This window comes from Saccostrea cucullata, unplaced genomic scaffold (assembly GCF_032062105.1).
Source record: "Saccostrea cucullata isolate Sc308-1 unplaced genomic scaffold, CSIRO_AGI_Scuc_v1 ctg16731, whole genome shotgun sequence".
Lineage (NCBI taxonomy): Eukaryota > Metazoa > Mollusca > Bivalvia > Ostreida > Ostreidae > Saccostrea > Saccostrea cuccullata.
This window is the reverse complement of record NW_026940758.1, coordinates 5-12,384: the sequence shown is the minus strand read 5'-3', so window position 1 is coordinate 12,384 and position 12,380 is coordinate 5. Positions and strand designations below refer to the sequence as shown.

Genomic DNA, 12,380 nt, shown 5'->3' with positions numbered 1-12,380 from the left:
AAATGTATGATACCTTAGCAGAAGGTGATTGATCAAAAAGAGAATCCTCTGCTCTGTGGCCATGATTGTGGAGTATAGGGTATAAATAAAATTGCAGTTCTTCACTACATGTAGCACGACAACTGGCGGCGTCTCAATATTAGGGAACATTTTTCAAGAGGGGTCGACGTTTAGAGATCAAACATCCCAACACAAATCATGTGATTACACTACATGTATATCATTTTCACCTGACAGAATTAGCCATGTAATCTTGCTCTGATCGTTTAACTGTATCATTTTCTGTTGACAGAACTGGTCTTGTAAGCTTGTGTTCACGGCCTTTAATTATATCCTTGTTGCCAACTATATATGGATTTTTATAGAGGGGTTATATCTACACAACATCATCTTCATATCAACATTTAAAAAGAGCAAGCGGTTCCATTTGTACATTATAGCTGGATGGCGTGAGTATACTTACATGTAATGTTTGATGGATACATTGAGTACAAAATCCAAGAATGTAGCTATATACGTACCAGCTAGAGAGACCATAATATTTAACTTCTATTATTAATCGACAATTTTAGCCCATTTGAACAAATATTTCAAAAACTTTACTGATCATTTTTATAACTTCATTATTATGTTAGTCTATCTGTGATTGTCTGGTAAAAGTTGCACATTGTAACTTATTAAGAGGGTTTATTTAAAACCAGAAGCAATACAATCCAGAGTTGATAAGATGCTTTGTGCTAAGGCTTGAGTAAAGTCCAGATTTTTATTTTTCAAATAAAAGACCATTACCGTATTAAATGTCAAAACAAGTTTATGCAAATAGGACAAACTTGGCTTGACAAAAGAATAAGGGGTAGTTCTGGTGACAGTACCTACAGTGTACTAGGTAATATTTACCTTTATAAACAAGATGAAGTGAAATGCATGTACATTGAGATTTTGAACTGTATTAATGCTCAAAAAATCAATTCAAACAATACACATCAGGAGCAAAGTAACCACATCCCTCTAACATCAGAGGTGGATCAGATGTCATGGATTAATGCGTTTGATCTTCATTGCTGGAAGTCTTCAAATTAGAGGCCTTGTGGATACATGTATACAGAACATGTCTCTCTTAATACAATATTTTTTTTAGAATGTTTAATGTTTTGGTTAATTAAAAATTAGAAGAACTAGTGAACATATATAAGAGAGCCAGAACCTTAGATTTAGCGATCATCCATTGATTTAAGAAATACGACATTTCAGAGGCATGTGCAATGTATTAAGGTAAACCATACGATAAGTAAAGACTAGTATATGCGATCAACTAAAGTCCACAATAATAATATGTTTCATTTGCATTTTTATTCAGTTCCTTCACATTGTTTCCACGTTTGTGTATGTGAAGTTTTTTTCACCACAAATCTCGCGGGATATGTACACTTTCTGGCTTTTTCATAAAAGAGAGCACTAATAACTATAACTCATCCATCTGCAAATAGGAATTGGAAATAAGACGTATTGATCTCTTTTTTATGATTAGGAAAATAATGAAGGCATGGTAAATTGGTATTATTTTTTTTTTACATTTAAATTAAAATACCAGTAGGGTTTATATGTCGTGAGCATTGTGACAAACAAGGGAGCTGTAATCATTTATTTTGAATATATTTTTCCACAGTGTTACCAGTCCTTTCTGTGATTCCCTGGATACTGGTCAGAAGTTACCTCGAGGACACACTGTGAGTCTATACAGGGTGATACTTGTAATTATCGACTTATAACGATGTGCAGTCCATTACCTAATTGCACAAATAGCTAAATCAATTATTTTACAAATATAACCGGGTTTCAGTTTTAAAATTTCAAAAGTACATTTATGTTTCAATGCCAAGTGTAGCTGTCTAATGCAGTTTAGGTGTCATACGAAACCCTATCAAGCATTTGTTATTAATTATATCAGTAATTAAGGCAGTGGGGTGTTATCTTCACAAGGCTAAAAAAAACACACTGAGTTATGTGTTTATAAAAATAAAGCGGCACCACCACTATGTTACGATGAACTTTAATCCCGATTGTTTATTTACACTGAATATATAATTTATAAAAAAGAACAGCCGTATATTAACCTATTTAAAAATGACATATGCACATTACTGTCACTCCTGAAAGATGATTTAATTTCTTATTTTTCAAATCTTTGTACCATATGAAGATAGCGGTGTTTAGATGCGAGAGAGCAAGTAAAATATATACTAGAATACATCACAATGTTTCGTAAAATAGCTTGTGTCCAAATTAATTGGTTCCTCCCAAAAAATAACATCTTTCACAGACATTGGAAATTTTATTATTTCAATTTTTTGCGGTTGGTAATTTGTTTTGAGTGTTATGTTTTGTTTTGTTTACTGTCTATGAAATGTCTACAATAATGAACTTACTGAACTTAATGAATAACTACAGACAGTGTAAGTGAACTACACGATATTAAAATAATCGACGTGTAAAAAAACTAGAAATATGCACACTTTACAAAAAAGAATCGAAGATTTATTTTAGTTCCTTGATAAGAAAAATATTGTTAAGGTTTAGAAAAAAGAGGCACATTAGCCCTAAATATTACATACGAAACTGACCAATTATTAAACATAAACATTTTAAACGATATTTCGCTTTCAAATGCCGTAATCAAAAGTTTTTAATATCTTTTGCTGTCAAACCAGCCCCAAATTGTCACATTCTGTAACCAGACATGGATAAACACGACATATATTAACAAGTTACTGAAAGTCTTAAGTACATGTAACATCTGGTCTTGAAATGTTGCTCATTCCAAACTTTTGATTTGCCATTTTAAAGTAAATATTGTGTTAGAATTTTTGTGTGAAACAACCACGTGATTAAAAAAAGAAAGTTGAAAAAATAAAAAAGAATCGGACTGAAAAAGAAAACTCAGTAAAATGAAAACGTATTATTTTTCGTCCTAGGAAAGACAAGTTTGGCTTTCCAGAAAGCCTGAAATGTCATCTCTTTGGTATCAATAATGTCAAAGAAATAAATCAGAAAGGGAAATATTTTAATGCAATGAATATATGGATTATTACACCTGAAGTTCCCAAATGACTTATTCAGCAAACTCCACAGTAAAGTACGCAGTTTCTTTTGGCCGCAGTATATATTATATGGAAAGCATGGACGTCTGCGAGAGCACCCAAGGCGATTTTTGGTGAAATTTTATTCTAGCGGTCTTTGTGCTTCTGGGTGTTTACAATTTACTTAAATTCAAATACTTTCCTTGAACTATATTTTCTTAACACAATACGGAATTATCAACAATAATTATCATTCATTTAAAAGCAGCTAATCATTAAAGTTTGACAGGAATTAATTTAATAAATCCAATTACAGACTAATAAAATTAGCGTTGACCATTCTTCTTTCATTTTTTGCAGAATCTAATTGTAAGCTTGTTCTTTTGTGCGAGAACCAGTTTTCCCTTTGCGTCAACAAATCTATATGTAGAAATCACGTCATTGTCAATTCTCCTTGTGTGGCTTACCAATTTAATAAGGCAGAGTATTTAGGATCAATATATATATACTACACACCGAAACTATAGATATTTATAAGCATCGTACTTCTTTTCTAAATTTTCCTTGGCCTAAACCGAAAGTAGATCACACACTCCTAAGCTAGTTCTTCTTAAAGAAAACCAGTTTAGAGGCTACTTGGAACTCTGTAAAACATCGAGGACTCCCGAAAGATTAATGGAGGCTTACACTAGGACTTCACTTCCGGCATACAATCTTAATGTGTCATCTCCCGAGGGAGATGACAAAAATAACAAACACACACACACAAAAAAAAAACAATTAGTGAGAAAAAATTAAACAAACGTTATTCCAATTTAAAGATTAATATAAGAAAAGTGCATTCTTATCAAACCTAGAATCGGTATCATCTGTAAATAAAACATATCGGTGAATTTATTCTGATTTCATTTTGAGCAAGCATGTTTGTTTTGTTTATAATTAATTTGTATTTTTACCCCGCTTTAGGTGTTGGAGCACTCACACAGCCAAAAATAAATTGGTTTGGATCATAAGGGGACCAATAGTAGCAACGATTGTGGTAAAATGTTTATCTTTAATTCAGAATAGAATGTTATCAAGATATTTTTCCGGTCAAAATTCAGAGTTTTGCGTTTCAATAACATGACACATTTTGATTAATGACTAAACTGATCGTGTCTGTTAATAGACATCATTGACATGCCTTTGCTGTTTTGACAGGTCAATTTCATTTTTTTCATCAACATAATACGGGTTATTTTTACAAAGTTGACAGCATCACATATGAACGACAATCATCGCTATAGGTAAGATTTGTACATATTTTTTTAAAAACTTTTTCCAATATGTTTTTATTTTGAGGGATTTTGGGGAGTGGGTGGTGGATGGGAGGGTAGTGGTGGTGGTGGGGGGGGGGGGGGGTGCGGGATGGATTCGGTCCTTGTATACAAGCAAAGACAAATATCTAACAATCTTTATCTTATTTTATTAATCTTGCTAAAATCGTCCGTAATTAAAATACACTTTTATAATTTAAAGTCCACATTAAATACAAATTCATTCAACTCTTCATTCTACTTTAAAAACACTGAAAAGTAATACATATCATTTACCTTTTTATGCATTTAATCACTTGCATTTCCAAATATATCCTTTCTAACTTTAGAAAACTGGCGCGCTCCACCCTGGTCCTGATCCCCCTGTTCGGTGTGTACTATATGATATCTGTTGTCATGCCGGAATGTATGGACCCCAGTGTAGAACTCATCTGGCTGTATGTGGAGAGTGGTGTCAACTCATTTCAGGTTAGTATCGGTGATCACTTCCGTAGTGTACAGCATTTTTCTGGATCATAAAACTAATTTCAGTTATTGTACAAGGAATGCTTTTAGATTTTCTAAATACTTTTTGAAATAATACACCTCGATATTGAATTTGTTGGATTTAAATTAAATACCTGTCTTGTATGTCTGTACAGAATGATGATCATAAATATGCTTTTATATATCACCATATTTTCTACAGGGCTTTCTCGTGGTGTTACTTTTCTGTTTTCTTAATGGAGAGGTAAGGAATTTTAGATAGCTATTACAAATTATAAAATAAATCCAAATTTAAACAAACAATCTTGAATCATTTTTGTGACAATCTGGACTATCTTCGTTATGAATTAATGTCAATGTATATTTTCCTATAGAATGTTATGGAAATACAAGTATAAACCTAAACTAGTCATAATATTTTGATATATCGTGATGTGCCCGTATATTTTTATGCCTCTTTCACACTGATTTAAGGTGTTTTGTACTACCTTAAGGTTCAACATGAAATCCATAAGAAATGGAACCGGAAGAGGAGAATACGCCGGTTTAGCGCCGCCTCCTCCCGCTCCACTAGAACTCTCTCTATAGGATCTACTGTGTTATTTAAAGACAAGCATCTCCCAGCTATACTGTTCCGGGGGGACATTCCCAGAGAGAAAAGAAACAGTGTTAAACAAAATTTAGAGTTAAAGAATTTGTGTAAAAAACCTGATTGTGATCTCAAAGAAAACAAGGATGAGGAACATGAATGTGTCAAATTATTGGAGTCCCCAACATAAGAAATGATGGATTATATTTGTTTTAATACGTTATTTTAGTTCTTTCTATGGAGGGACCTTAAATGAGGATTTGAACATTTTTTTACCACAAAAGGGAAACAAAAACTGTAGGATTTTTTAGCTGAAACTTTTCCAAATATAGTTTTAAAGAATTAAAATGTTAAGGAGTGATTGTCGTCGATTTAACCATTTGTCACATTTTTTTTCTTTTGTTGTTGTTTTCACAATTTCAACAGCTTTAAATTATATATGTCTTACTATAAGTATTAAGTCTCTTAAACAGGGCTTAGAACAGCAAACGTTGAATGAAACTTATCTTTTTAACATTTTCAAAGAAGGAGAAAAATTTGAAACTTACTGAAGATATGTTTCAAGATTTTTTTTTCCAGTATTGATAATTTTTTGGTCATAAAGTAATAGAAATGTACATATTTTACTTGCGTATATCAAAATAGTGGTTACCGTAACAAATCCTGGTGAAATGTTAAGATTTTAGGCTTGTTTAAAGGTTTCGAAAGTTTTACTTCGTAAACTTGCATTTAAAGTTTCAAAATGTTAGACATTTTAAATCTAATTATTAATTTTGAACAGGATTGGCTACTTGTTTTAATTTTCTTTCTTTAAATATAATTCCTTATAATAAATAAATGTAGAACAAACAAAGTTTGTAACTGAGTAAAGAATTGTGTTCTGAAATGAAAGGGATTGAAAAAAATATATGAAAAAAAAACAAAACAAAACAATAAGGCCTAAGATAAAAAAAACATTTGAAAGTCATAATGAATATGGCTGTACAAACAAAATTAAAGTCGTGTATTAATTTTTTGTTTATGATTTCGTCCGACTGATCTTTCTAAACTCTAATTACAAAAGGATTGTCTTATCAAAGCTTAACAACAACCTAATATTTTTTAATGGCTGATAAAAAGCCTAGTAAATGGTAACACAGATTGATGATAAAGGCATAAATCCTTTCATGATTCTGATTCTGACCAAGGGTTTATCGGCTAGAAAGTACTTTTTGCTATATTCCCACTTATTATCGGTATGCCATGTACACTGGTTTGCCAAATTTATTGACTGAATCAAAATTGAAAGTTTCCCTACCGTCAACGAACGTACATGGATTGCATAATCTGAGCTATAAAAACTTTTTAGAATATCAATTGTTCACTTTATTATTAAGCAAACACTGACGTACATTACTTGATTCAAATCTAAATTGTTTTGAGATTTATGGAATTCTAAACCAGATCTCTAACAGTGGCATTACAAACCTAACACTATTGTCAACGCAGATTTCACCGTCTTGATGTTCAACTTTATTCAAATCTCCGCTTTTAGGAAATGTTTAAGGTAAAATATTCAGGTTATGACCATCTCATAAAAAGTAGTCAATTGACGGTTAACTGACTGTTTTTCTTACACTTGACACTCAAATAGATATTTTTGTATGTATACTTGACAAAAACAAAATAATAAAAAAAATAATGATACCAATTTAAAATAATAATTGGTCACAATTTATACTTATCAATTTAAATTTGAGAAAAAATCAAAAGTTTAGGAAGTGGCATTCAATGAATTAATTGTTTAAATTTTATCAGATTTGAAATTATCACCATGTCCATTGAAGAAAAGATTGTTTAATAAAAATAAAAGGGGTATGAGGGAAAATTTGTAGCCCAATGTATATTTAAACATATTAAGCTGAAAACCCAAGTGTACGCAGATTCGCTATTTGTGTTAAAGCATTAAACTACATGTGCATTTGCTATTACCTGTAATTGAAAGACTGAAGTATATACCTAAACAAAGTCAGGTTAATTGAATTAAAAAAATGCTTATGACTTTATGTTTATTTTAACAAACTGTAAGGATACCTCTCAATTAAAAAAGATTTTGGGGGAAATAAAATATTGAGTATACATCCTCTAACATGATAAATCATACAGACCTATCGGTAACGAGATGCTCCTAAGCAAAAGAAATGACGGCTGAGTTCTGCATATCTGCAAAAGAAACCTTGCAAAATTGCACCATGGAGTTAATCAGTTTGGTTTAGGCAGCATGCTCATTTAACCTTTGCCAACACCCCAAAACCTCAACATCTTGCGGTAAATTAATGAACACCATTGTTTTTGTTTAGAAGAAATGTCCTGACGGATTTATTATCTGCTGTTCTTTAACTGATAAATCCCATAAATGCTAAACTGTATATTCCTTATTTCAAGCGATTACCTAATACATGTATCTCTATATGGCTCCAAATCTTAGTGTGAGCAATGCTAGTAATTTGCGATTTGAAGAAATTTTATACCTAAAAATAAAGAGAAGTAACTTTATACATTGAATTGTACTTCTCACTAAAAAAACGCAACTTAAGACTCCTTACTTTTAATTTAGAAATTCAAAGTATCAAAATATTAACGGAAGAAAGTGATAGGATAGCTTTATGTAACAAATGATCATGTCCTTATATCAGTTTTCACACTCTGTCTAATTTTTTATTTAAGAAAAAAAAACACTGAAAGAATTAGAGAAAATGAACAACAATCTAAACATCCATAAAACAATACAAAATAAGAGCACAGCAAATAGGGACCCCCGAAACATCAGAGGTGGGATCATGTGCCATGGAGGAGTGAGCATCCCCTGCCGACCTGTCACAACCGCCGTGTGCTCCTTGTCATGATCAGGAAATAACGGGAAAAATCCGTCGTCAATTCAGTGTATAAATGATGGACTAACATTTGGTATGAAAAACGTCAGTCAGCATTTGACTCAATGATAAACTGTATGAAGAAGGATATGGAGATAAGGAACAGTATTAAATAATGAACTAACAATTAATATGAAAAAAAGTCAGTCAGCATTTAACTCAGTGATAATATGATAAATTGTATTTGCTGGCAAGGTAATGGTATCGAAGAAAGAACTTAGGAAATAATGCCTTTAATCTAATATTCTTGTTCCATCAACTTGTTTGTCAATAATTTACCTCGTTTTAGAAATTGTTCATACGTAGAGCATGCTCTTGTGAATCGAATCAACTGAGATATGTAAACTCCATATTCAGGTGATTAAGGTTTATTGCTGCATAGATAAGGGAAGTTGTCGATAGAAAAGTTAAAGTCATCACCTTTATCATAGAGCTTGGTTGTTAGATTACCATAGAGCTTATCATAGATTAACATTTATTATCATAGAGCTTGGTTGTTATACCGGTAATTAGTGCTCTCATTTCCTTGTACGAAAATTAAAACTAATGACCTTTTGGTCAGAAGACCGATAGTAAGACTTTAGGTTTTTTTTAAAAGAAGGATAAAGAGATCGATTGATTGTTTGATCGTATATTGTTTAACGTCACTGTCAAGAATTTTTAACTATAAAGAGATCGAACAGTGATCGATTAAAACAATATCTATACACACAATTTCAATCCGCTGACATAGCATACATACGGACCTCCCTATACTTCAGGGTGGAATGAGGTGTCTCACTGGAGTAAGCACCCCTGTAAAGAAAAAGAGAACAATAAACATTGATTTCACCTTTAAAGCACCCTATATCTGTGTATCCTCATGTATCGTAACATTACAAGATATCAATTAAAGGTATGCTGTCCCCCTAAACAATGTATCTCTCTAAGAGACATTAAGGAGAAGCTAAATAACTTAAAATTTAATAATATCCTTTGCATTAAATCATGGTAAAAGCAAAATTCATGTTTGCTTGATTGAATTAAACATACCTTTAAAAAAAGTTATGATGTTCTGGTCTCGATGGTTAGAACTTTTAAAGTTGTATCGAATCTAAAGTTCTTGGCTACCCAGTTATTCAAATATTTCTTTTCAAACGTAGTTGAATTGGAATTCTATAATGTACATTAGTAGAATACTCCAGATTAGAATAATAGGCCGTTTTGATGTTTCATTTAAAATGCAGATACTCTGAAGTAAATTTCATTTCATGTTCTTTGTTTCTCGTCTTACAAAATACCCAACCCCTGTATCATCAGCCTCAGTCAGTGGCTTAATTTGTACTCTAAGAAATTGATATTCTTCGATTAGAATGATTAATGGATATGCCATTGAATAATTCTTTTTTGAAGACATCATCAAAACCATAGCGGGAATGAAAAACAGCTTTATGGAATTATCTATTGTTGTAATACAACTTCATTCAACTATGGCTTCAGCACCTAAATATATTTCTGTGGTACGATTTGATTTACTTGAGAGAATTGATTCATAAGTAATAAATGTATGGAGATAACGAGCAGTATTCAAGATCAAAAGTGCATAAGCAAAATAGGAGCCGAGCAAACATGGATCTCAAAAACATCAGAGGTGAGATCAGGTGCCTTAAAGGTGTCCAGTGTAGATCTTAATATCTCATGTCTTAAGATATCTAGGTGTCTTTTCAAGTTACTTGAAGTCCTTATAATATATATAGATAACTTTCTGCATCAAACTTATGCAAATTTTGTGCACCCGTGGTATTAATTCGCGCCATAAACGCGGTCCACGGATATTTGTCGAAGATTACTAGAAATCATGCGATGTGTATCGTAACAATCTACGATTTGAGTAAGTTTCCAGTCGCATAATTAATTAACAGAAATTATGATTCCGTGGAATAATGACCCAGTGGAAAAACGAACATTTACTGTATTTTGACTTAACAGTCTTATGACAAAAGAATTTTACTTTGTATTCACTTATTAAATTTTTACGTTTGTTTTATTTCACGTATTTATTTTTGTTTTCAGGTTACGATAGTATTCGTACTTTTTAAAGAATAAATCAACAGTTCATGCAAATGATGTAAGTAATATTCTCTAAACCTATATATTTCCCCCAAACCAAGGATAGATGTCGCTAAAAATACAATGTACGTGAACTCTAGTATTAAACAAATGCAACAAACGTCGTTATTAGTATTATTCTAACGTGTTTGAAAAGTAAATGTCATTAGAATCTCCTGGTTTAGTGTAGATCGAAATCTGTACTCACACAAATCAGAAATTCAATGCATATTCAATGTTCATTAATAATATTTTCTATCTGAACTGTTTGTTAAAACCTCGGTGTGAAGGCAAACCAGAGAGCCAATTATAAAAGAAAAAAAATACAACTCACCACTGAGATCTTCTCTTCCCCTTATTCTCTGACAGATCGATGCTGGGAATCACCGGCATTCATTGTCTGTGAATGCTCCCAAGATCCAATTATTAATCCAATTGCACTCCGTTCCCTACATCAGCCTAGGAAGAATTCTTCTAGAATTCATAACAAACTAATTTATCATGTGACTGTGCATTACTAAAGGTAACGGGTATTCTCTAAACATGTATTTCTAAACCTCCACTTATAACTACTGTCTGCAAACCTTTTTCTTGTAAGTTGTTTTTGTCTGGCATGAACGATGTTTAGTGGAAATTAATATCTGGAAAAAATACAGAAAACCCATGAATGTTTTTGAATATGAAAATAGCGAACATAAATAAAGGACAATAGTCTTTTTAAACAATACAAGTCAGAAATAGAAGGAACATAGACATTTAAATTGTTAGTATATAGATCAGGTGCCATGTTGGAGTAAGCCTCTCGTATCGATCGGTGCCACCTTCCGATAGCTTCGAATTTATGTCATGATCAGGTACATGTATAGATGTATTTTCAAATGTTTCTTACTTCATCTCAGGAATATCACTCACAGAATATTTATAATTGCTAGTCGAAATAAATTAATATTTTAATGAAGAATGAAAATTTGACTAAGTCTAAGTTTGTTTCATGATCCTTGGGCCAGGGATTCTTCAGTGTGCGCGATGAGGTGTTAATGGAAAAAATCTCTTATTTTGTGGCATTTTTATCCTTGGCATATATTCGAAAACGTTATTTTTAGGCAGTCGCACCGGTAAACCTCTTCAGCAGAATTCAAAATAATAATCATATATGAAAAGCTACATGTAAAAAACAAAAATAAAGTGTTCTGTTTGTTTTTAAAACTTTTCATTTGAAAAACATTCGATATTTCCTCTCATATGCGTATTCAATTAAGATTAATATATCAAATATCAATCGGGATCCTAGACTCCCTTTGCAAATTTTATCTTCAATTTGTTCGCAAAAGTGCAGTTAATTATCATTTATAAAGAAAGATCCACAAAAATGTAAATAAATACAAAACAGAAAATAACAGTTTTATCAAAGCCTTGATTAATCTCGTTGATTGCTCATTACATAACGACAAGAAGATAATGAAAACAAACAGGTTTCCCAAGAGTTTGTATGTACTTTTACAATAGGACAACAACCAAACGTAGGAGGTTGGTACATGCAGATTCATTACTTAATGCATGAGTGTTGTCATATGAGCAAACAAAGGCAAAAGACCGGAAGGCATTAATTTAGCGTCAGGGTAGCATAACAAAGGCTTAATCAGCTATGACGCTAATGAGGTAGATTATCTTTTTTGTTGAAAAGTCAAATAGTTATATAACAAAATATATTCTTTTCAATGAAATAGACAGAAAAACAAAAACCTTGAGTAGTTAGTAAATAAACGTATAGAATATGTATTTTTCTCTTAAATCCAAGAATATCTTTTAAAGGACACATTTGTATCAAAAAGTTGTATATGTCCTTTTATGTTCAAGTATTGTTATAAAAATGTTTACTTATATAATATTACAAATAAACATGATTTGGATT

At 31.8% G+C, this 12,380-nt stretch overlaps 1 protein-coding gene and 1 long non-coding RNA gene across 2 annotated transcripts; one reads left to right on the top strand and one right to left on the bottom strand.

The window, feature by feature from the left end:
• Positions 1–289: 289 nt before the first annotated feature.
• On the top strand, positions 290–7,659 carry LOC134256239 (secretin receptor-like; the record flags this gene model as incomplete). The annotated part of the gene is made up of 7 exons (XM_062738899.1): positions 290–449; positions 1,667–1,727; positions 4,044–4,116; positions 4,278–4,363; positions 4,723–4,861; positions 5,082–5,123; positions 5,374–7,659. Coding segments are annotated over 7 exons (846 nt in total), but the record flags the coding sequence as incomplete, so codon positions are not given.
• Positions 7,660–8,143: 484 nt separating this feature from the next.
• Positions 8,144–11,290, bottom strand: LOC134256240 (uncharacterized). The gene is made up of 3 exons (XR_009989680.1): positions 10,803–11,290; positions 9,119–9,175; positions 8,144–8,340 (listed from the first exon to the last, which is right to left on the bottom strand). It is a non-coding gene; the product is annotated as an uncharacterized LOC134256240 (long non-coding RNA).
• Between the last annotated feature and the right edge of the window lie 1,090 nt (positions 11,291–12,380).